General features: G+C 33.0%; 1 protein-coding gene and 1 pseudogene across 2 annotated transcripts; one reads left to right on the top strand and one right to left on the bottom strand.

Annotated features, from left to right (window-relative positions):
* Positions 1–2292: 2292 nt before the first annotated feature.
* Positions 2293–14891, top strand: LOC107924266 (serine/threonine-protein kinase MHK). Of its 2 annotated transcripts, none has more exons than XM_016854626.2 (20): positions 2293–2615; positions 2756–2803; positions 3735–4113; positions 4221–4299; positions 5435–5503; positions 5663–5752; positions 6458–6596; positions 6675–6777; positions 6915–6967; positions 7198–7264; positions 8161–8269; positions 12407–12472; positions 12556–12624; positions 12699–12762; positions 12869–12973; positions 13334–13368; positions 13478–13523; positions 13791–13866; positions 14236–14353; positions 14665–14891. In XM_016854626.2, the coding sequence occupies exons 3-20, from the start codon at positions 4106–4108 to the stop codon at positions 14710–14712; spliced, it is 1344 nt and encodes a 447-aa protein (XP_016710115.1). In that variant the 5' UTR covers positions 2293–2615; positions 2756–2803; positions 3735–4105; the 3' UTR covers positions 14713–14891. The 2 variants fall into 2 exon arrangements, with proteins under 2 accessions (XP_016710115.1, XP_040937175.1); XM_041081241.1 differs by having other exon boundaries at positions 2303–2615; positions 14645–14891.
* A 9198-nt stretch (positions 14892–24089) lies between these two features.
* LOC107923454 (anthocyanidin-3-O-glucoside rhamnosyltransferase-like) lies at positions 24090–25571 on the bottom strand (annotated as a pseudogene).
* Positions 25572–26100: the final 529 nt, after the last annotated feature.

Below are 26100 nucleotides of genomic sequence, written 5' to 3'. Positions count from 1 at the left end.
GTCGTATGGATCACACGACCTGGCCCAGAGTCCCACACGCCCGTGTAGCCCACACGACCCAATTCAGTCTAGCCCGTGTGTCGCACAGGCCTACTTGGCCATCACACGGCCGTTTTTGGTGCGTACAGCCTGACCTCATCGATCACACGCCCGTGTTATGGCACATGACCTACCACACGACCTCCCACACTGCCATGTGGCGTCAACAGAATGGTTTTTGGCTTTCATTGAAACCTCGTTTCTGTATTTTAGGGTACACACCTGGTTTTGATTGATGCTAAAATGATCCCTGAGCACTCTAGAACCTATAATTGAGCAATTTCACTACATTAATCACTTAATCATTGGACTAAAACCGAACCCAAATTGGGACACCCACCCTTAAAGCGACAAAAACTTACCCTAACTCCTCGAATTAGTCGATTACAAATCAGTACGGGAAGAACCTCGATCCACGTAATATGCTACCGTCAAAACGTCAATAAACCCCAACCAAACACTTAGTATTTACAACTTACAAAGCACAAAACTTACTTACAGAAATGTGCAACCCACGATGCACAAGGGAATCGAAAGGAAAAGAAAGAAAGAAGAAAAAAATGAGGGAAGAGCAGAGTTTCGGCAGAATGGAGAAAATGGAGAGCAGAGTTTTTTTCCGAATTCCCCCCCAAAAAAGGAAAACAAACTGGATATTCTGATAACCCCCTAATATTTTCCCTCTTAATTCTCTCCACCAAACTCCCCACTACATCCACTATTCAGATTTTTAGTCCAACTCAAACTCTCCTGGATGAACGAGCAAAAAAAAAAAAACCCATGCCAAGATTTGAACACAAGACCTTCATCACACTAACACTCCACTTAACCACCAGACCAACAAACACATTCTACTAAAAACTTACCAACAATTAAACTTAAGCCTACGGGGTAAGGTTAAGGCTTTATTTAGAAAAATTCCAAAAATTTGTCAAAGACATGGCTTGAACTTGGGACCTCCCACACACACTTAGAACATTTAATCACTAAAGCAAATATACAATTGTGTGTCACTCAATCACAAAAACAAAAATTTGGGGGCGTTACACAAACCTCTGTTCATGTTCGTTTGTTTATTGTAAAGCTTGTTCGTGTTCAGTTTGTGTTCGTTAAGAATTTTAATTTTTTGTTCATATTCGTTTATTTAAAATTATGTGTGTTTATGTTCGTTTGTTTAATGTTTATGAGCATGTTCATTTAACTTAATCGAACATGTTCACGAATATTAAAACGAACATGTTCATGAACATATAATTGAACATGTTCACGAACAATGTTAATAAATAATAAACAAACAAGCAATAAATAATACATACACACATTTATTGTTTAGATATAAAATAGTCAAATATAAATATTAATAATTTATTATAAATGAAAAAATACAAAGCAAGATAATTTTATTAATATATAATAATGGAACAATAAACGAGTTTTAAGATAATTTTATTAATATATACTAATGGAATTTTTATAAGAAAATATCATTCATAAATAAACAAGTCAATAAACGAGTTTATAAACGAGCTTGTTCGTGAGCATAAACGAACCAAACACACCTCTATTCGTGTTCATTCATTTATTAAACGAATATAAAAATTTTGTTCATACTCATTTATTTAGATTAATAAATGAATAGAAATGAACGTTATACGAACGATTCCCAAACAGTTCATCAAACATTCTGTTCATTTACAATCCTAGTAAAACCATATAAAGATAAAAAAAATCACAAAAATTTAAAGCATTTTAAAAATAAATTAACTAGTTTAATACTTGTTTAGAAGATTAAAATACATTTTTAGTTGTTGATAAATTAAATTGTAATTAATAAATTCAGTTTCTAGTACAAGTTTGATGACTTCTACGTGTCAGCTGTTAAGCTCAATAGCATGAATGGCCTATGCTATCCCGGGCAGCAGTTCCAAATTCCAATCCCCAATAGGAACCGATCCTTAATTTAGACCCGAATCACGCAAAGGAACAGGTCGAATCCGAACCGTATCAATCACACGCCAAACCCGCACTTAAAAATTTCCCACAGACAACACCGCCCATACGCTTATCTTTAATGACGCTTAAGTCCCGCACTTGACGCGCACATTTAAGTTGCCGTCCACGTCACTCCTTATCCATCCGATCAGGGCAATATCGTCAAGAAAATGTAACTCCGTAATATATCAAACTTTGTAGGGACAATTTAGTAATTTCAAAAATAAATAATATTATATTATCTCTGGACCACCTTCCTTCCGCACCACAGCCAAGCATTGTTCTTCGTTTCAACTTTCAATTTTTTTAAAGAAAAATAAAGAAAGAAAGAAAGAAAAAACTATAATTATCTTTTTTTAAAAAAATAAAAACAATATTTTAATTACTATTCTATTTTTCCTTGGTTTCTTCTCCTTCGCTTCTTCTGCGGAATTCTCTCTCATATGGCTTCTTCAGTAATCTAAATCTCGCTCTCTTTCTCTCTCTCTGAAATTCTTCTCTTTTCATTGTTTTAAACAACGTCGTTTATGCATTGCGATCTGTTTCTTTTTCTTTCTTAGATAGTTTACGCGTTTTGCATTAGGAAGGTGAGTATAATCTATTTCTTTCACCCTGTCTTCCTTTCTTTTTTTGTTTTAAGAATTGTGTAATTTCGTGAATTCAGAATCGTTGTTTCGATATATATTTTTTTGCTGAGCTCTGTTTTTTCTTTCACATTGGAATGCAGTTGGAGTTTTCGTTTTACTTCCTGTTTGTTTCCCGAGAAAACGGAGAGGTAAAAAGTCTCCGAAAGCTTTTGATTCTTTTCTTTTAATGTTGCACTCTTTTTTAATAATAAAAGTGGTAAAGAAAAGGACACTGATTTTAATTCGGCCATGGCCTATGTGATTGAATTAAGCATAACTGAGTTCTGGTGTTCGTTGGATAATAAATTCGTAGTTTAAGATTTGTATATTTTAATTTTTTATAAAAAGAATTACGCGTCTTTTTCTTCTCGAGGAAATAGAAAGTATATGTTTTTTTCTTTTGCTAATCACTGATAGATATTTTTTTGTTGCTGTTTACGCCCTTGTTGTAATTCTTGTTTCAAATTTCAATTGCGGAGATTTTTTTTTTTTGATTCAGGGAAAGGTCCTACTCTTTTGATGATTTATTTTGTTATTTTCAATTCAAATTGATTGGATTATCTTCTTTGGCTTTAAAAGATCGAGGACTTAAAGCAAGTCACCCCCCCTTCTATATTTGTGTTATGATTAAGTTTGATGTTTATATTTATGGCTAAGCTGTTAAAAATAACAGTATCGGTGGCTTTACATGTAGGAGATCTGTTTGAATTTGCGGATGTAATTCTTGCAAAAATCTCCTTGTTGAAAATCCAGAACTTAATTTGTTACAGAACACTTTGATAATTAGTAAAAGCAAGTAAGGAGGGAAAGACTGGTGCTGGCTTTTTTTGTTTCTGACCACCTAAAATTTCATCCATGATCCTCGGTCAACGTTTGTTTCTGTGTCTATACACCACAGTGTTACAATCTCCTTGGATAGTATTATTTTTCTCAAAAAGTATTGCAAGCCTTATAACATTCATTCTAATAATTGCTTTCTGTCTAATATGTTGGTCAGTTTCCTTTCTTTAGATCATGATTTATGAATGAAAAGCAATTCAATTTTGCTGAGGTATGCTGATATTCTGTGTTTGTTTACAGACCCTGGTTTTGATATATGGGGCATCAGTTAATCTGAGTGTAAAGAAAATGGATCAACACAGGAAGTTTAAGACTTGTACTGGAGTTCTATTGGAGGTCTTGTAGATTCGTTGATTTTAGATGATAAGAGCTGGACGCAGCTTGTAGAAGCTGCAGTTGAGAATGTTGATTATTTTCTGGCTGATATTCTATCATTCTTACGATGAGAAGTCTGTTCCTGTCAGTATCATACATTTCATGCTACAGTCTAGCAGTAAACCATATATGCAAGCTAGTGGTCAAGCCTATGTCAGTACTGTAGACACCTCTATTTGGAGGTTGCTAGAACTACATTGACAAATTGTTGATTGTCATCTGCTACAACTGCAAGAATGGAAAGGTTTGTTTCTTGCACTGCATTTAATATTGGTTAAATTTGTCAAGTTGTCATTTGAAGCTTGTATTTCTTTGTAACTAGATCTTGCTACTTTCTCTTTTGTCACTTAGGTATAAAATTTCGGAGGAGCTTGGAGATGGTACCTGTGGTAGTGTGTTCAAAGCCTTCAATATAGAAACATTTGAGATTGTAAGGAACTTGCTCCAGTAGTTGCTTTTTTTATCTTTCTGTTTACATAACTACATGATTTATTTTATTTATCATTAACATATGTTCTTCTCATTTGTTCCTAATGTATGGTAGAAGTTAATTCAATGATTAATATTATATACTTTGCTGCAGTTAAAAAATTCCTTTGACGTGTGGGAAATTCAACTTAAGTCTTGTACCTCACCTATTTAAGTTAATTTAATGATTAATGTTGTATGCTTAGCTTCACTTAGAAGTTTTTAACATGAGAAAGGTCAGCACAAGTTGCTTCTAGTTGTGAGTGTGACAAGCCAGATATTTGTATATTGGTCTTATGTGATGATTGAACGGACCTCAATGCCTTGGAGATAGCAAATGATGAATATAGGATCAATTTTGAAGTCACTTTCTGAACCATTATGTGAATTCTTTGTTTTTAATTGGTCAATCTTTCATGTACCTGCTGCTAATTTCTGGAGGTTACTTTAAAGCTTATATCTGATTTCCTGTTTACCTTAGGGTGTCTGAACCACAGTTGATGGTCCTTCTGTCTATTCACCTGATTGTGTATACCTACCACCCTCACCCCCTTGTAGTAGGAGGGGTTGGCAAACATTTGGAGCTGCCTATTATTAGAAAAGTTAAAATAAGGTTTCAAAATTCTAAACCCTAATGACCATGTTTGAGAAGGAACTCTCTGCTTAAAACTATAACTTTACAGAACGAGAAAACTGGGAGTTGGATACATGCATGGCTTGACATGTTAGAGCATATATGAATACCAGCTGAGTCTTCTAGTATAAAATTGGAGCATATATATGTATATGTATATGTGTATACACACATATATAACGTATAATATGAACAATATTAGAAAAACTTAGGAGCTGAAATGTTCACTTTGGAAAATGATTCTGTTGTTTCTTGCCTCAAAGGGGTTCATCAACTGCTCAATGGTAATGAGGAAGACGTTAGATTGGAAAAACTTAACTCAGTCTATTGTAGGTGGCTGTCTTGAATTATTTTTTCCCTATTTATACTCTATTATATTTCTCATGATAATAGTGAATTTACTGAACGTGGAACTTCCTTGAGTTGTTGCTCCTCATGCTTTTTGTAAATGTTTTCAATCTAGGTTGCTGTTAAGAAAATGAAAAGAAAGTTCTACTTTTGGGAAGAGTGTATGAATCTAAGAGAAGTTAAGGTAAGTTGTAATATTTCTTTGAATGTTAAGAGTCCTTTGCTTTTTACATAAGCCTTAATCTTAAGAGCATTTTCCATTTATTGTGTACCCTCATCTAAGAGAAATTAAGGTAAGCTTTTCACATTTTCTTTGACAAAGTTAGTGAATTATTATCTGCAGGTCCTTCGTAAACTAAATCACCCTAATATTGTAAAGTTAAAGGAGGTTGTCAGGGAAAACAATGAACTATTCTTCATTTTTGAGTACATGGTAAGGGTGCTTTTCCAACTTCACATGATTATTCTGCCAAAGCATGGGTTTTATGATTTTATCTTCCACATAACTATTGTATCTTCATTCCCCACAATTATAATTTAAGTTGCCTTATTTTTGATATTTTTGGTAAACACAAAGCTTGAGGACATGACTGATTAGACTGGAACTAGGAACATGGAGAGAACTTGTCCATGTCTTGGTTACAAATACCGTTTTGGAATCATTTCTTAAGCAGGTGCTAGGTTACCAGGATCTGTTCAATTAATTACAATGTTTAAGCTTTTAAAATTTGAAAGGGATTCACTTTTGAAGAATTCTATAATTGATTCTAGTGAAAGAGTTGTGCAGATACTAGCTACTCCCCTCCCCTTTTCCCAAAGACAGCCAGGGAAAAAACAAAGAAAATAAAAAAATCTCCATTTTTATCTCTTTCAACAAAATATCATAGATTTTTTTCTTAAACAATAAAGGTTTCAAGTGGCTGTTTTTGCCTGCTGATCTCACTATTGAACATAACTCTTTCCTTTAAATATAATGATACATTAATTGTGTACTTCTGTATAATTCATTTCCAACTGGCTTATTTGCATCTTCAATTGAGGTCATCCATAGTGCAATAAATTATTTCCTGTCATCAAGTATGAAGCTGAATGAAACCCTTTCAAGTGCAATTGTAAGAGGTTGGGTATTTCTTTCTAGGAACATAATCTTTACCAAATCATGAGAGAGCGGCAGGAACCTTTTTCTGAATGGGAGATACGCAGTTTCATGTCTCAGATGCTGCAAGGACTTGCTCACATGCATAGAAATGGATATTTTCATCGAGATTTGAAACCTGGTAAATCTTCCTTTCATGTCTGCATTTTGAAAGTTGTTATGGTGGATATCTTTATAGTGAAGTATTTGCTTTTTTCAGAGAACTTGCTGGTGACAAAGGATGTTCTGAAAATTGCGGATTTTGGACTGGCAAGAGAAGTATCATCAATGCCTCCTTATACAGAATATGTTTCTACTCGATGGTGAGTAATTGTGTGGTGGATATCATCTCATTTACTTTGCATTCTTGTTTGTTTATGTTCACACAATATGGGAGCAGTCTTGCTGTTCATCCAGTATTATTTTTCTCATCTAATGGTTTGTGGGTTAAACACGTCAGGTACCGTTCTCCAGAAGTCTTGTTGCAATCTTCCTCTTACACTCCTGCTATTGGTATGTGGGTGGTACTTGATTTAATTATCTTTGTGTGTGTACATATGTGCATCTTCTTTTAGTAGCTTTATAATACTGTGGGACCAATCCAGAACTTTACTTGCATCAGATGATTTGTTTTCCATATTGGTTTGATTTTTGTCGTTTCTTTCTTTCAGATTTCGTGTCACTTTAAGGTTTATCCATATATATTTTGCTTGAATGATGTCTGATAATAGTAGCGTTTACAGATATGTGGGCTGTTGGTGCTATATTAGCGGAGCTTTTTACTTCATCTCCTATTTTTCCTGGTGAAAGGTGATTTATTATTTCTGAGTTTTTCTCTTTTTTAATTTTGGTGGACAATGATGTAGATTAAGCCAACCCATTTGTGCTGGCAATCATATCTTTTCTCACAGCATAAAAGCATACAAGCAATGCAAATACTTTGATTTGCAACATTTATTCCATTACCGTGTTGGCCCAATGTGTATTATACTATTGGCATAGGCTAACTTCAATTATTCCTTAAGTTTGTATACAAGTTTGGTCTTGATAAAGTTTCCTGTAACATATAGTTGGTATGTCCTGTGATACTTGACTTTGGTGATTCTGTTGGCAATCTGGTTATGATTGCTAGTCTTGTTACTTCAAATGGCTTAAAGTTAATAATAGTTGATTGATTGTATGTAACTAGTAATCTAACATTCGATTCCCAGAAAAAATGAACACAACATGGTTGATTTTGTTTTTCTTTTCTGTTTTACTGTATTCATTTGTCCTTTAAGCCCTTCTAACCTGAACCCAATTGATCCTACATACATATGTAGGATCTTTTTTTCCTTATGCACAAAATATTGTATGGAAATTTTCTCATAGCATCCTGCCTCCGTTGCCACTTTATACATGCTATTTTCTGCATGTGCATAATAAGCTGTGTGCATACATTCGTGGGTAGAGATTCATAACTATAGATATTGAGGAAGGAATCTCTGTTATCCTTCTATTTAATAGTCTTATGAGTTCTATGATGCATAACTATAAAAAGGTATATGTCTTTTAGTTTTGGCAAGAACATCTCTTTACTTGCCAAAAATATTTTTAGGTGTTATGCATGCTGTTCTGTTCTTTAACACTTACCACTGAAGTAAAAGATAGATATGTAGTTTATCATGATTTTTCTTCTTATGGTTAATACCTTCACCTCTTGGCAGTGAAATAGATCAACTGTACAAGATATGCTGTGTTTTGGGTGCGCCTGATTGGACTTCCTTTCCTGAAGCAACAAACATCTCTCGTCTAATCAATATTAGTTATTCAGAGGTAGGTTTTTAAAAATAATTATTTATTAGTTTTATATTGGTGGCTATCTTTGCTGTCCTTTTCTATTTTATTCTTATTTATTGTTAAGAACAGGCTTTTTCTATTCCATTTTATTCATAAGACATTACATAAATATTTATACACATAGTAAGCCTAACTTAGGAAACTCTATACTAGGAAACAGACTAACTCTAGGGATGCTGTCTAAAAAAACAGCCTTAAAGTTAGGGATAGTAATCAGTAAAATATTTACAGAATCCTATCTGGTACACTTAAATATTCCTTAATTAGTAAACTGTAATCTGACACTCTTCCTCAAGCTGGGAAGTGGATATCATCCATTCTCAGCTTGCTTACTAGTTTCTGAAACAACTTTCCAGACAACCCTTTGGTAAGTATGTCTGCTAGTTGACCATCAGTGGACACAAATGGAGTGCAAATTAAGCCACTGTCTAGTTTTTCCTTTATAAAATGTCTGTCAACCTCAACATGCTTCGTACAATCATGTTGAACTGGATTATGTGCAATATTGATAGCAGACTTATTATCACAATACAACTTCATTGGACCTTCCCACTTGATCTTCAAATCTTCCAAAATAATTTTTAGCCATAATAGCTCGCAAATTCCAAGAGCCATCGCCCTAAATTCAGCTTCTGCACTAGACCTAGCCACAACATTCTGTTTTTTACTCCTCCAAGTCACAAGATTGCCTCCTAGGAAAGTGCAATAGCCCGAGGTTGATCTTCTATCAACCATAGACCCGGCATAATTTGCATCAGTATAGGCTTCAAGGGTTAAATTCTCCCCCTTTTTAAATAGGATTCCTTTACCTGGCGTGCCCTAAGTACTGTAGAATTTGATACACAGCTCTAAGATGTGATTCTTTGGGGTTGTGCATAAACTGACTTACAACACCGACTGCATAGGCAATATCCGGTCTGGTATGAGACAAGTAAATGAGCTTCCCCACAAGTCTTTGATATGAACTTTTATCAACTGCTGCATCTTCTAGTGCATTTCCAAGTCTGTGATTCATCTCTATGGGTGTGTCTGCTGGTTTACATCCCAACTTGCCTGTCTCTGTCAACAAATCAACTATGTATTTTTGCTGAGATATAAAGATTCCTTCCCGAGAGTGTGCCACTTCAATACCAAGGAAATGTTTTAACTTTCCGAGCTCTTTGACTTCAAATTCTTTTACTAGGCATTTCTTTAAACTCTCCATTCCTTCCAGGTCATCACCAGTCACTATAATGTCATCTACATAGACTAATAAAGCAGTCACTCCCCCTGAAGATGAGTGTTTTACAAACAGAGTGTGATCTCCTTGACTCTGTTTATACCCCAACTTGAGCATTACTTTGGTAAATCTTCCAAACCAAGCCCTCGGGGACTGTTTTAGTCTGTACAAAGCCTTTTTTAGTCTGCAAACTACCTGTCCTGTATTTGGACCGAATCCTGGTGGAACATCCATATAGACTTCCTCCTCAAGATCACCATGTAAAAAGGCGTTTTTTTTGTCAAATTGCTGTAATTTCCAGCCTCGGTTGGCAGCTAGTGACAACAACACTCTCACAGTGTTCATCTTTGCAACAGGGGCAAATGTCTCAAGGTAGTCTGCTCCATACATTTGAGTGTACCCTTTAGCAACCAATCTTGCTTTGTACCTCTCCAAAGAACCATCTGATTTATACTTCACTGTGTACACCCAGCGACATCCCACTGGTTTCTTTCCTCTCGGTAATTTCACCAAGTCCCATGTCTTATTTTTTTCAAGAGCTTCCATTTCAACCTTCATGGCATTTTTCCAATTCTCATCTTCTAATGCCTCGGATACAGTTTTGGGAATGGAGATAGAATTTAGGCTAGTAAGAAAGGCTTTGTGGTTATGGGACAAATTTTTGTAAGACAAAAATAAGTACAAGGGATGTTTTGTACAGGCTCTAATCCCTTTTCTAATAGCAATGGGAAATTCATCTAAATTTTCAGTAGTTTCAGTAGTAGGTTCAGCAATTACCTCAGGTTGTATAGGAGGAGAAGATGATTGAACTTGCACCGGTGCCTTCTTCCTTGAGTAAACCAGTAAAGGACGAGCAGTGTCCTGAATCCCTCTTTGTGATTTGGGTGTATTAGGCTCTGTTTCAGGTTGCTGGACAGGAGCTGGAATGTGAGTGTTTGGTTGCTGGACAGTAGCTGGAATGTCAAGAAGAAAGAATTCTCTGTCCTTATCTTCTGTGAATAAGATCTCCCCCTGAAGATAAGGACGATTAAAGAAATTCTCTTGTTCTGCAAAAGTAACATCCGCTGATACATAAAAATTTTTTTGTGGCTGGATGATAGCATTTGTACCCCTTTTGAGTGGAAGAATAACCGAGAAAGACACACTTGACAGCTCGTGGATCAAATTTTCCTCTTTTTTGAGAATGTACATGTACAAAGGCAACACAACCAAATATTTTGGGAGGAAGGTTACTTGAAGTACTAAAATCAGGAAAGAATTTTGCTAGAACTTGCATAGGACTTTGAGATTCAAGGACTTTTGTAGGCAATCTATTTATCATATGAGTAGCAGTTAAAACAGCCTTCCCCCAGTATTGTTAGGGACATTTTTTTGGAACAAGAGGGCTCTTGTAATAGCTAAAATGTGACCATTTTTTCTTTCGGCAACACCATTTTGTTGGGGTGTGCTAACACAAGATGACTCATGTATAATGCCTCTTTCTTGGAAATATGGTGAGAGAAACTGATTGAAATAGTCCTTGGCATTGTCTGACCTAAACCTTTTTATTTCAGCTCCAAATTGTGTTTTGATCATGTTGTAAAAGGTTGGAAAGACAGACCTTACATTAGATTTCTGTTTTAAAAGAAATATCCAAGACACACGGGTACAATCATCAATAAAGGATACAAACCACCGAGCCCCAGAAATATTTGAAATAGTGGATGGTCCCCAAACATCACTATGAATAAGAGTAAAAGGAGCGGATGTTCTTTTATTGCTTACCGGAAAAGAGGTACGTTTATGTTTTGCAAGTTCACAGACATCACAATGGAATTTTTCAACAGTTAATCCTTTGAACAATGAAGGAAACATAATTTTAAGGACTTTAAACGATGGATGACCAAGGCGGAGGTGATGGAGCCAAATTTGGTTTTTATTGGTTTTAATAGATTCGGATATGAAAGATAATGGTGAGGAATTCAGAGCACTAACTTCTCCACTGGATTCCTCAAGATAGTATAGGCCATTTACTTCCTTAGCATGTCCAATCATCCTCCTCATATTCTGTTCCTGAAAAAGACATCGATTGTGATAGAAAACCACACTACAGTCAGAGTCTTTGGTAATTCTTTGGATGGATAGAAGATTGGTAAATAGTTTTGAAACATGAAGGACATTTTTAAGAGTAAGGGTTTTGTTTATAACAATATCACCCTGACCAGCCACTGTGATCACAGAACCATCGGCTACTGTTATCTTTCTACTACTAGGGCAAGGTGTATATGAAACAAATTTTTGTGAGGAGTGGGTCATGTGGTCTGTAGCTCCTGAGTCAATGACCCAAGAACTTTTTGTGGGTATATCCGAGATTTTAGAATTTTGAGAAGAGGATATACCTGAAAAAACCAAACCACTAATACCTATTGAAGGAGATTTTTCCAATGATCCCAGCAGATTCTTCAACTTCTCAATTTCTTCTTTACTGAACTCAACAGATGATTCTTGAGAATTCCCTTCTCCAGTGTTGCTGGTTTTGACAGTTTCAGCCATGTTTCTTTTGAACAAATTCTACAGGCTTGAGGGTTGATTGGGAATGAGAAGAAGTTGCCAGACAAAGAAAAAAAATCCCAGAATTTGAGCTAAAAACCTGGCTCGGATACCATGTTAAGAACAGGCTTTTTCTATTCCATTTTATTCATAAGACATTACATAAATATTTATACACATAGTAAGCCTAACTTAGAAACTCTATTCTAGGAAACAGACTAACTCTAGGGATGCTGTCTAAAAAAACAGCCTTAAAGTTAGGGATAGTAATCAGTAAAATATTTACAGAATCCTATCTGATACACTTAAATATTCCTTAATTAGTAAACTGTAATCTGACATTTATCATCATTACTTTTGGGCAGATTTTACCTACCAACCTATCAGATATCATTCCTAATGCCGGCCCGGAGGCTGTTGATTTAATCATGGTATGATGTGGTTAACTAGGATTTAGTAAAGTAACATTTGATCTACTATAGTATCTTACACCCCCTGCTTTGAATGTCTGTAGCAACTTTGTTCATGGGATCCATTAAGGAGGCCAACAGCAGATCAGGCATTGCAGCATCCTTTTTTTAATGTAATACATGTTATCTGGAGTTATTTCAGATTTCTGTTTGTATTATATCACTTTTACTGAAAAATCCTGGACAGGTGGATGCTCGCATTCCTCATCCACGACTGCATGATCCACTTGAGCTCAGGCTAAACAACATGGGTGAGTTTTGAAGTTCACTACTAGTTCCATGTGAGACTATTAGATAACGATTTATGTTCTTTTTTTCTGGTTCAACAAATTAATGTTTTCTTGTACTATTTTGCAGAGTCAAAGCCAAATCTTGAGTTGAATCTATGGGATTTCGACACTGAACCTGATGATTGTTTTCTGGGCCTGACGCTTGCTGTGAAACCAAGTGTTTCAAAATTAGGTAAAATTATTGTATGTCCTGCATTTGTGGTTCAGTAGACTGTTGTCCTTTTTAGCTACCGTTGCCTCTCAAATTTAACCATCAACTGCATAAATATGCATATTGCATGAATAGACATCCTTTTCCATCTTCTGGGTGATTGTGGATCGACCATGTCGTCATTAATCCTGGATCTGGTTTAAGATCCAATAAGAGCACCATTGTTGAGGAAGTCTATTGATATGCTATTTATGGATACACTTCCATTTGTTGGAGCATTTCTGTGCGTTTTCTCTCTTTGTATCCTTTTCTGCCAGGTCTTTGTCGAGGGGTTTACTTTTATTTTTAGAATTAAGAACCTGACTCATTTATTTTCTGCAGAGGCAGTCCATAATGGCTCTCAGCGAATGGAAGAGGTGAGTTCAGCAGAGCTGTACTTAACAAAGTTTCTCTTGGCTATTATTTATCTTTGATGTGGATTTGTTTACATTCCAGAAATATGCCTAACTAGACTTCATAATGCAGGATATACTGTTTTGTCCTAGTCTGAAAGATCATCCAGAGCAATCAGGTAAATTCATATGATCCTCAAATATTCTCTTCAGAAATAGACTCAGGGAAAGGGGAATTGACAATAGTGATGCATAAAGCTATTATGAATGAGAAATGGATCTTTATTCTGAACGTTAATCTGAATACCATGGTTTATTTGAGTTAATGCTACCTTTTTGTTGTGAACTTTCCACAAACAACAATTTTCATCAGTTATTTAATTCCCTTTCTTGCTTAGAATATAATGTTTTGCAACTAATTGTCCGTGGGTATTTTTCATTCTCAGTTTTTTGGTCATTGCTTACTCCTGATCAAAATGGAATTCACACACCAGTTGAATCCTCCTTGTCTCTCTCATTTAGGTGAGTTCTTTCTTTTGGCGTCACTTGTCTTATATTTGGTGTATGCAGAGACTCTAGGAGTGACGGTTAGGTGTATTGATACTTTAACTGGACATATGTGATGGTCCCTGGATTTTTCGTGTAATATATTTTACCTTTAGCACTTTATAAATTACTTCTCTAATGATGTAGTGGTTTGGTTTACCATTTAAATTTAACCGTACATGAGAAATAAATTTTCTCATTCATGCATTTAGCATATTCAATTATTACAGTATCTTAATGTATTTGTCACCACTTTTGTGCATTACATTCATCACTGTCCTACCAATGATGATGACATGATATTTTATATTCCCCCTTCTTTGCGGTGGAAATTTTTCGTGGCAGTTCGATTCAGCATCCACCAATTGGAGTTCCACAATCTGCTGGGTTTGCAATCGCATCATTGCAGCCTAATCTCCCAGTTCGTCAAAATTATTGGCTGTGGCCTCACCCTTCCAGCAAGGTTATACCCTCTGACTGAGTTGGTTGGATAATCTAATAAGGGCCTGTAGAGAATTTGTAATTTATTTAATTTGTTTTTGTAAAGTCGGATCCATTTAGCACTCTCATAGCTTCTATTGTTGTCTAATCTAAGCTTTGCCTGTATTGATCGGCAAAATCTTTCCCGGGAAAGCTCCTGGGAAGTTTTTCAGATTTCTATCACTTCCGAGTGTAGGAAATTTCACCCTATAGCTTGAATATTGATCTTGGTTAATGCAAATGTTTCTCCCTTCATTTGTCTCACTGTGTGCAGTGTGCCGACGGTATATGCAGGTAAGGGAAAATGTCTGTGATTCTCGAGCAGATGCAAGGCTTTGGTAATGATTGTCTAGCTCACCATGTATTTCATTGCCATATCATAGACCATGCATGAACTTTACCGACTTGGCCCTAAAAATTTGTGTTTAATATTTTTAGATATACTTGAAATTAAGATTAACTAAATGATTTTGTTAAATAATAAGTTGTATTGATATATCAATACAAAAAGAGGTTGGATACTGACTCGTATCTAAAATAGTCTACATTATAGGGTAAAAAATCTCACGTATGGTTTTTATAATTAGTTTTTTCTTTTTGAAATTACGTTATTGGGAAAAAAAAAGCATGATAGGATTTCTCATTACAATTCTAATATCTTTGGCTCCATTCGGATTTTATTTTAGGAGGAATTTTTAGAGAATATTCCATTTCAATGGGATTTGAAATTGTTTTTATTTACATCTGGTCCAATTTGTGACTGGCGTTAAGGTTCCAGTTAAAGAAAAACAGGCCAGTTAAAAATGACTATTTACATTTTGCTTTCCTTCATTGTCTCTGCAATCTTTCCTCACTATTTTTTTTTTTGTTATTTCACTTTTAGCTTATTGTTTCTTAAAAAAATAAAAAATTATATAATATTTTTATTACATAATAAATATTTTAAAATTTATTGAGTATAATAATTAAACAAATATTTTTTTATAAATTAGTATTAATTAATAAAAATAAATATTACATGAATAATAAACAAGTTTATTAATAAAAATAATTGTTTAATATAACATCTTAACAATGTAATGATTTATTAACTTTATAAATATCAAAAAAAATACTTTAAAAAATAAATATAATACAAATTAAAGTTTTTATTATATGTATTTAATTTAATGTCTTTAATGGTCTTTTTTTATGTTTTATTATTTAATATCAAATAAGGAATAAGTCGGGCTTTTAAGAAAATGTTGTAATCCTTGTTCTTTGATTGTTGGTGTATGACTCGAATAACAAAAATATCAGTTAAGATGTAGTTTGCCCTTCAACTTGTTCAAGAGTACCTAGTTAGTACTTGATTTTTTCTTAGATCTAGTCGATATTTAAACTTGTATTTCGTCAACCAAATTAATACATTTACACTAACACCGTTAGTTTGTGTTGATATGGCACTCACAACCAATTTAGTAGTGACATGTGGTAGCTTATATGGCACTTGACGAGCATAAATAAATAAAAAATAATTTTTTAAAAAATAAATAAGTTAATTCAAAAAAGTATAAAATTTTGTCTAGGTTGATTCTTGATGTGAAAGAAACATTTACTTTTTTATTAATTAATTTATTTTTAAAGTATTTTTAAAAATTTATATCTGTCACCTGTCATATTAAGAAGCTGCTACGTGTCACCAACAGATTGACTATCAATACCATGTCAACATAAACTAATGGTGTTAATGTAGATGTATCAATCTAAGTAACAGAATACAAGTTCATGTACTAATTAGGTATAAAAATAAAGTTCAACTACCAATTAGGTATTTTTGAAACAAGTTGAAGGGCAAATTAGATTTTAACCCTAAGATAATTAAGATGAAATTATTTTATATTTCAAAAAATAAAAATATATTTTAATTTTTCATATTTACACGTATCCACATAATCCAAAAAATAAAAGGCTTAGGGACAACCAAAACCCGAAATAAATGAATTTCCGGAATTTAATTCTTGCCGACAAAGTCTGGAAAATTTTGCATGCTGCAATTTTGGGTCCCGAAATAAATGAATTCAGGTTGAGGTTCTGCATGCTTTTTCTTTTGGTATAATTTCTTTTTTTATCCTCTAATTTCTTTTTAAAAGTTAATTTTTTTATTTCTTTTTAACCCTTAAACTTTTACTATTTATCAAATCAACTAAAATAAATTTTTAGTTTATGGTGCAATTATTACAAAGAACCCAAAACTTATTCCAGTATAAATTTGAAATTGAAGATCAAATACCTATTCCAGTATAAATTTGAAATTGAAGATCAAATCCCCAAAACCATAAAATATCAATCCATTAATAATGAAAAGACAATTTACAAGCAACAGAAAACTTCCAAAATGCCCTATGCCCCAACGATCAAACAAACAAAACAAATGTTGTGTAACACCCCTATCCCGTATCCGTTGTCGAAATAGGATTCCGGGGCATTATTAGAATTTACATATCATTTAACAAAAATTTCAATTAAATACTTACTGATTCAATGCATCACATAAATAAATATATTACCGTTCAATCAATAGCTTGGCACTTGTCTAAGTATCAAACAATAACATTGTTAGTATACTTGTACATATTTCATATAATTTCAATATTAATATACCTATTTTCTCGACATATCACTCTTGAGTTTAATAATAGTCTCAACTTACATAATTTCCATGTATCAACATATCAAAGATAATCATATATGTACATGTCACGAAACATATTATTCTCTTACCGTTTCTTCATAAGCATATATCATTCATTTCGTTATATCAATATTTCATGCACCATCATTTCCATATATCTTATGTATATTTATTTCGATAATAGTTCATATTAAACTTAACATAAATTAAATTCCATGTACCTATACTTATTTCATTTATCTATCTTAATTATTTCATACAACTATTTTGTACATATATTTCCATATGACCAATTCTTGTAAACATTTCACACAACCATTTTGTATAACCAATTTATATAACCATTCGTCATCTAGTACATATTACTTGAATATTAGTTGTTCAACAGATGTATTGGAGTCTCTCATCCACGATGTTATTTATCTTCGACATGATGCCATAGTGTCTTTCAACTATGGTCTTACTCATTTTCTGTCATGTTGCCATGGTCTCTTTCAACCATGGTTTATTCATTTCCCGTCATGTTGCTATGGTGTCTTTCAACCATGGTCTTATTCATTTCATATCATGTTGCCATGGAATCTTTCAACCACGGTCTTATTCATTTCCCGTCACGTTGTCATGGTATCTTTCAACCATGGCCTTATTCATTTCATGTCACGTTGCCATTGTATCTTTCAACCATGGTCTTACACATTTCATTTCAGAAAGCACACTCCATAGAACCTCATCCTTACAGTGGGATTACCAGTCTAGGCTAAATCCCCTATAATATAAACTCATAGAGCATTGTCGAGATTATCAGTCCAGGCTAAATCCCCTGCAACGACAATTACTCTAATGAGCTTGGATCTGAATTACCAGTCCAGGCTAAATTCAGACCCTAATTCGGATTACTTGTTCGGGCTAAATCCATTTTACACGTATTCTTCGGGAGGGCTATATCAGGATAGGATCACTCGTCAGGGCTAGATCCTTTTTATCGTCAATTCCTTTTCAGAGATCCATCGAATTTTCCTTTCATTCAACCGGGGTTTTTTTTCCCCTTTTATCAAATATATGAATGTTTCATCAATTTTCATACAAAGGATATTTAAATCATATTCACATCAATAACATACATTTTAAGTATTTAAGAATATAATTTAAGTTACACGAACTTACCTGGCGAAATTGCAGAAATATCAAAATTCAGGGGCATTTTGGTAAATTTTTCATTTTCCTCGATTTTCACCCAATCTTGGTCCAAATTAATAATTTCATTCAATTTATTAATTTAATCAACAAAACAATTCATTCCCTTCATTTTGGTCATTTTTGACATTTTTACAAAATTGTCCCTACAGTTATTCTTTTATTCAATTTAGTCTCTGAGTCTAAAACATGCAAATTAGCCATTTTTAATGTAAACCCATGTTAGATGAATATTCAAATATATTTTTCCTCCTCCTCCTCTCCATTCCATATCGTTGATATATACATAATTTACTATTTACTTTTATGTTCATATCAACCTGTTCACTTGAGTCATAGTCTCTAAATTATTTATATCTTAAGCTACAAAACTCCAAATTAGGATCCGCTAATTTTTCCTGAAACCAGACTCACATATATTCTTATCATAAACTTGTCAGAATTTTTGGTTTAGCAAATAAATACAGTTTATTCTTTAAAGTCACCTCTATTCTGCCGTCTGACAGTTCTGACCCTTCTTCACTAAAAATTAATTATCTCCTCGCACAGTATTCAAATGATGTTCCCATTTATTTCTATTGAAAATAGACTCATTCAGAATTCTAAGCATATAAATTTAAGCCCCTAATTATTTTTCTCCAATTTTTTTATGATTTTCCAAAGTCAGAATAGGGAAACCCGAAATCATTCTGACCTTGTCTAACTAAATTTTTATATCTCACAATTTACAATTTCATTTCTTACACCGTTTCTTCTATGAAAAACTAGACTCAATAAAATTTAATTTCATATTTTATTCAACTTCTAATTAAATTTCCAAAATTTTTGTTCATTTTTCAAAGTTAGACAACTACTGCTGTCCAAAACTGTTTTAGTGCAATATATTAATTACTATGTTTATAACACTCTTATTTTCTTTCTCTATACTATTTCTCATCACTTTCTCTTATTTTCTCTTCACTAACATATCAAGAACATAGGACCATATGTAAGGAAACTCTACATTAACATCAATCCCATGCTTTTTCAATAATATCAAACTTAAAAATATATTGAAATCATGATGTTCTTACCTTGTTCTATTGATTTCAATCTTCATCTTGATTTTCTCTCTCCTTCAGCTTCCATTTCTTGAATCCAACTTGATATTTTAACTTCCCATACCTTAACATTTTTCTCTCTTGGTAGCTATGGAAATTCTTTTGATTTTTGGGTGAAAATGGTGAATTTTTTATAGAAGAACTAAATTGTAAAGAAAGTAAAACTTTCTTTCTTTCTCTCTTCCTCTCACGTTAGTGCATGGGAAAGATGATGAAAATTCTTCATCTTTCCTTCCTTTTATACTAAATAAATAATAATAAAATAATAAAAATATCTCATTAAAATAATATTTATCTAATTAAATAATTATAAAATATCATCAACATATCATTACTTTCTATATTTCTCTCTCTTCCAATTGATCATTTTGCCCTTTATTATCTTTTAAAATTCTATCCTTGAGTCATCATTTAATTTGGTAAAATTACAATTTAGTCCCTCATAGTTCTTCACCTATTCAATTTGGTCCTAATTCATTCATTTTCCTTAGTTTCTAGATCATTCCACCCTTAAAATATTTACACTATTAGTCCTTCAATTTTTTCATATTTACACTTTAACCCCTCAAATTTTGAGTATTTACTCTTGTGCAACAAAACTTTTCTCACTTTTACAATTTAGTCCTTTCTTGAATTAATATATCATAATATACTTCTCAATATTGACATAACTCAAAATTTCTCTTTTTGTCACTTTATTTCCTTATTTTACTATATCAAGAATAATATCTTACTGTAAAAATTTTCGGGGTATTACATGTGGTTTGAGAGAGGGAGAGCTAAATTCGCACACCTATCTCTATTACATTCCATTCAACTTGAGTTTAATGTATAGTTTAGTATCTCAGTTTGACATTCTTTTTTAATATTATCCCTATGTTATGTCTTGGTCCAATATGGTATTCATATTTCATAAAAATTGACAAAAGTTATACATTTTCGTACTTGAAATAACAATGTTAACCTTTTAGTATTTATGCTTAGTTTTAGAGTTTACCTTATCAAAATTCATAATTAGCTAATAATATTAAGAATTAACTCTCATTAAATCATACCCAAAATCGGAATTAAATCACATCTATCGAACTGTATTTGAAAATTAAACAAAAAATTAAACAAATTCCCAATTAATAATAAATTTATTCTCTTAACAAAATTATAAAAAAATTTAAATCTAATAATATTAGCAATTAACTTTCATCAAATCAATCCTAAAATTAGGATTAAACACTAAAAAGTTAACACTACTACCTTTGAGTACCAAAGTATATAACTTTTATCAAATATATGTATCAAATTAAACAAAAAAATATTATAAATACCACATTAAAAAAATGTCAAATTCAAGTACAAAATGATATATTGAACTTTTTAATCTAATTATATTTATTTCTAAATCATTTAATATATCCATGGTAATTATCCTTTTCTTTGTTTTCGTAACATATAAAAAAGGTTTTGCTTATATTTTCAAGCAAAAAGATTAGCAAAAATTAAGTTGATTGGTTTTATCACTAATGATACTGGCGTGAGTTACGGCAAAAACCAAGAGATGATATGTGGCATCCTATGTATAAAAATGATGATGAAATGAGACGTCAGTAAAATTTTAAAAAAATAATTTTTAAAAAGAGTTAAATCAGTGAATAAAAATTAATTTGACTTGACTTTAAATTATTCAAATCAAATTAATCGAATCAATTTAATTTTTTTAATTTTAAATTTAAATCAAGTCGAGTTTTTAAATTCAAATAAATCGAATACTAAACTATTCCTCTCCCAACCCCCTTGGTCTGCCCCCACCAATACTTTAACCTCTCTTCTCTTCAAAATTTTTTACTTTTCCTTCCTCTTTTACTCCCAAAAATCTTTTACCTTTACCCAAAAATAAAAATCCTCTCATTCTTACTTCCATTTTTCTTTATATGATCATATTTAAAACATTTAAATAAAAATATTTTTTAAAAAGATTACATAAAAATAAAAAACATCAAAGTTTTTTTTTTTAAAATTTAACTCGAACTAATGTATTCAATTTGATTTGAATTCTACCTCACTAAACTCGATTTGAGAAAATATAAAATCGAGTTATAATGATAAAATAAAATTCGTCCACTCGAAAATTTTTCATTCGATTCAATTCAATCAAATATTCATCTTTAATTTGAAGTATGAACTTAACAAATTCTCCAATATTAGTACCCAAACTTAAACCCTCAACTTGACTTTTATTAAATAAATTAAAGTGTATTGTTTTATTTTGTTCTTTCAACGTGAACCATGATGAGGATGCAGTTTTTCATTTATTTTGAAATTGTCACAAAAAATCCCCTACTCTTGGATTCCCAGTTTTTACTCGTTTAAAAGAATAGTTTTATCAACAATACACCCATCCTTTAACAAAAACTCACTAATAAATTGATGGGTGTCAAAACCACCAAAAATAATTCCTATAAAAAGAATTTTAAATAGTAGTAAAGAGTGGTCGTAGGGTCGAGTCCACAGGAATTGGATGTTATAATCAACTTCTGCATTTATCTTGTGAACAGAACGTTTTTCGTGTCGAAGTTCGTGACAAAGGTTGTGCCCACGACTCCAAACAGACCTGTAAAAAAAATTAACAAATAAATCTGGGGATTTTGAAAATGGTTAGAAAGTAAATAATTGAATCAACGTAAATAAACAATTAATTAATATTAGAAATAAATTTAGATCGGGAAATAAATTCAGACTTTTGCAAACAGAAATAATAAGCCTTAGCCTTAGACTCGATAGATTCCGTATTAAGAATCAATCCTTGAAAATTAATCTTCTCCTCCAAACGATAAGCTGATTATAGCAGTTAAGAACGTCCTAATCACCAGTTCTTCCTCTCGTAGCTGGTCTCGATACGACCTGCAAACTAACCCTTACCGATTATCTAACCGAGATACATGTGTTCCTGATTCAAGATTCCGACAACCTTGCGCTCTGAAGAACCCAACTCGAATCAACGGCCTCAACCGCGTGGGTTGTTTAAACCCGATCACTTCTTCCTTGATTTGTTCTCAGAGATTCAAATACAGCACAACCGACTCGTTTCTCCAACTGTTAGCAAACACGACTCCAACCCAACGTGAACTTTGACTTGAAATCAAGTTTAGCACTTTGACTTGAAATCAAGTTTAACTTTATGGGATGAGTTGTCTATCCTGATACTTAGGAAAAAAAATAAATACAGATTGGAAAGATTTTTAGCACGAATACGTATCTCACGATTTCCGACCGGAAAGAACATCGACCTAAAGCTAAGATGGAATTTAGTGAAACATGAAATTATTCATGCTTTGTAGATTTTGAAATGGGATTTGAGGATGGTGGTGAAGAATGGGAAAGAAAAGTACTTAGAAAGCAATTAGACCAATTTTGAAAAAAAATAAAAGAATGAAAACAGAATGCATCCCTAAGTACATTAAGGACCTATTTATATACATGAAATTGAAATCAAATGTAAAATTAGATGTGTCTCCCTAAGTACATTAAGGACCTATTTATATACATGAAATTTATTAATTTTGATCTTAACCACTTTAACATAAAATTAAATAAAAAATAAAATAAGATTTTTTTTTTTCTATTTTTGGCTTTTACAATGTCAAAAAATCTAATGAGTTCTTAGCTTTCTCTGCATTTTTGATTCAACCTCATTTCATTGATTGTATTTTAATTTGATCATTTTTTTTACTTATTTTTGTCTCTTAGTGTCCCAATTACATTCCTGACAAGATTAAAATATAAAAGCATTAATCTAGCAGGGACTAATTCAGAAACAAACCGAATTAAATACAAAATATCATGCAAATTAACATGTTATCGTAAATTTATCAAACAATCAGGATTTTCATAAACCTAAACTATTTCAATGGCTAAATTCAGTATCTTGAGAAATGAGAATACCCTTCTTCTTTTTCGATAGGATTATTCTTTTCCTTTTTCTAATGAAAAATTGTATAAAAGTGTGTCAATTCGTGTTGAGCTGGACAAAAAAAAAATTCAAATCTTAATATTAAAGAAGTTATCAAGTTCAGACGAAAATATAAAAGAGAAAACCATATTATCAATATAAACGTCTGCATGGAAAAAGAGAAAACCAAAGACAAAGAAAGTGCAAAACAATAAAGCAGCGAGTAAGATCAAAGTGAATGACTATTTAATGGTTTTTTTTTTTTTTAAGTTTTAAGACTGAGTTTTGATGAGATTAGATATGGAAAAACTAGCAGCAAAATTTTAGTTTTCCTCACCATAATTAATTTTTATATGAATTTTTATTTATTTTTAAGACTTTTAATTTTTTAGCAATCATTGTTATTTTTTTAAAATATCAAAATGATTTTTTAATGTAATTCATGATCTATATTATCAATTAACCATTTGAATTAAGGTGCTTAATGGAAGTTAACAATTTAATGATAAAATTAAAATAATTTAATAAGATTAATCACTATTAAAAGTTACTAATCGAAATATAATTTTAAATAAAATTTAACAATTCTTTTGAAGTTGAAAAAAAATAACCACTAAAAGAATAAAACAGAATTAATAAAGATTAGCTTATTTATTTCAAATAACGAAAGTGGGGATGGAAATACATAGATAAATATAAAACAGCATACATATTTTATCCTTAATTAATTTATTTATGTATATCTTAAGTCTCCATAGGAATATGTAGATTTACTGAAACAGAGAAAGTAATAAATATAAACCTAATTTTACAACATAGCTTTCAACTGTTCAACCAAATTTCAAATAAGCTTGTCCTGAATCTCTGCATTCAGCAGAAAGTCCTTCCATTTTATATGATTCTGTCTTATGGAAACGCCTGCTTCCTTGTCTACATCCACCATCACAGTCTCCACAGCCTCCTTAATGTTTTCCTTGGAGAAATACCCATCCTCCTCTCTCCTACTCATTTCCACACCCGCCTTCATGTCTTCAGCCACCAACTTGGAGTTCAAGAACTGGTCTTCCTTCAATGGCAGCAACACCAACTGGTAATCGTTCATCAAAGCTTCCATAATGGAACTAAACCCAGAGTGGTAAATGCAACAACCCACACTCTCGTGTGCCAACATAAGTTGTTGGACCCATCCCGAGTAGACAACCCCTCCTCCCTTAATCGCCTCCATGAACCCTTTTGGTAAGACCCTGTCAAGCTTCGCCTAGGCTTCCATACCACCCGGGAAGTTCACAACAAAAAAAAAATGGAAATCCTGTGAGCTCCAAACCAGTAGCCAGTTCTTTTAATTGATCATATTTGAGAAACGTTTTGCTACCAAAAGAGCAAAATATGATAGACTTGGGTGGATGTTGAGCCAACCAAGTTGCCCATTTCTCGTCGAGCACACCGGAGGGTGGGTCTGGAGTAAGTGGACCAGTTAATAAAACTGGCTTTTGATATTGGGTCTTGATGAAATCAACGTAAGGACCTTCCATTTCGTTGCAGCTTTTCAAAAGTATAGCACTGCAACTGTTGAAGCCGTCAACGGCTCTATGGTAAACCGCAGGGCGACCATTAAAGCTCTTGTAAACATAAGACAAGTCTTGTGCCTGGAACGCTTTGAGAGAGGTAAAAGAGGTTTGCGGGTAGCTGCATGGTGGCTTCTTTAGATCGTCAATGGTGGGGTCCTCAGTTTCAACTCCAATAAATCTTGCGGGGACAGTAACGTAAGCTCCAGAGATGGCAGATAAGATAGAGAAGGCAAACGTCTTGATGCCAAGTTGAGAGCAGAGTTTGGGAACCCAATGATGGGCGAAATGAAAGAAGACAAGTTGGGGTCGGAGCTCTGAGAGGAGAGGTTTGATTTGAGGCTGCATGAGATCCAAGGCCTCCTTGAGGAGCTCGTGCATTGCAGGTGTCATCTCAGAGGTGTTGTGGAGATGAGGTGGAAGGTCTTGGACCTTGGGAATCTGGATGGGGATGATTTGGATGGTTGAGGTGACAAGAAATGAAGATTTGATGCGTAATACATTACTAGGAGGCGTGAGGAAAGATATTCTAAATCCATGAAGGGAAAGAGAGTTGAATGAATAGGCTAATGTGGCCGAAAGCAAAATAGGGGAACATCACTGCATGGATCTCTTTAACTTCACCACCCACCATTCTGAGTTGTGGAGTGATCCTGTTTGCTTGCCTGTGCCTCGATGTTTGATTTGTTTGCTCATGTTGGGCTATAATAACCGACTTACACTTATCTAACCCTCATAAAAGTTGTACTTTAAAATAACTTGCGCATGACATGATCTTTCATTTATCAATTGCATACTTCCACGATTGCAATGCCACAACGATCGCTCCTGGGATGTCTGCCAACCTATCCTCTACAAGTAGCTAGGGAAATAATATACCTTCAAGTTAAAATTAGTTAAAGCAGTTAATATCATTACCACGGTCAAAATGTCACCCAATTATTATTATTTTTATTTAATCACCCTTAGTTGCTGTCAAATTTCTTTTTACGAAAAGTTACGTAAAATTTTTGAAATTTTCACGTAATTTTACCAAAATTTCACGTGGATAAATATTTTCTTATGCTTTTAGATTTTTAGATTATTTTCTTGGCTAAATTAGTCATATATGTCGTATTTTTTTTAAATTAGGTTTATAAAACTTTTTTTTAAAAAAAGTTTAGGAAAATAGACCGTTTTTGGAGAGAGAAACGGATAGCACGCCCAGCTCCTTCAACATGCAAATCCAACACCTTTTTGAACTTTGGCCATGTA

Source organism: Gossypium hirsutum, chromosome A11, assembly GCF_007990345.1.
Source record: "Gossypium hirsutum isolate 1008001.06 chromosome A11, Gossypium_hirsutum_v2.1, whole genome shotgun sequence".
NCBI classification, from domain to species: Eukaryota; Viridiplantae; Streptophyta; class Magnoliopsida; order Malvales; family Malvaceae; genus Gossypium; species Gossypium hirsutum.
The sequence above is the reverse complement of the archived record's forward strand: the minus strand, read 5'-3'. Positions and strand labels throughout refer to the sequence as shown.

Coding starts and splice junctions, on each gene's coding strand:
- LOC107924266 (XM_016854626.2), top strand. Junction 6,597..6,674: donor TCATCGAGATTTGAAACCTG/GTAAATCTTCCT, acceptor TGCTTTTTTCAG/AGAACTTGCTGGTGACAAAG. Junction 13,524..13,790: donor AGATCATCCAGAGCAATCAG/GTAAATTCATAT, acceptor TTTCATTCTCAG/TTTTTTGGTCATTGCTTACT.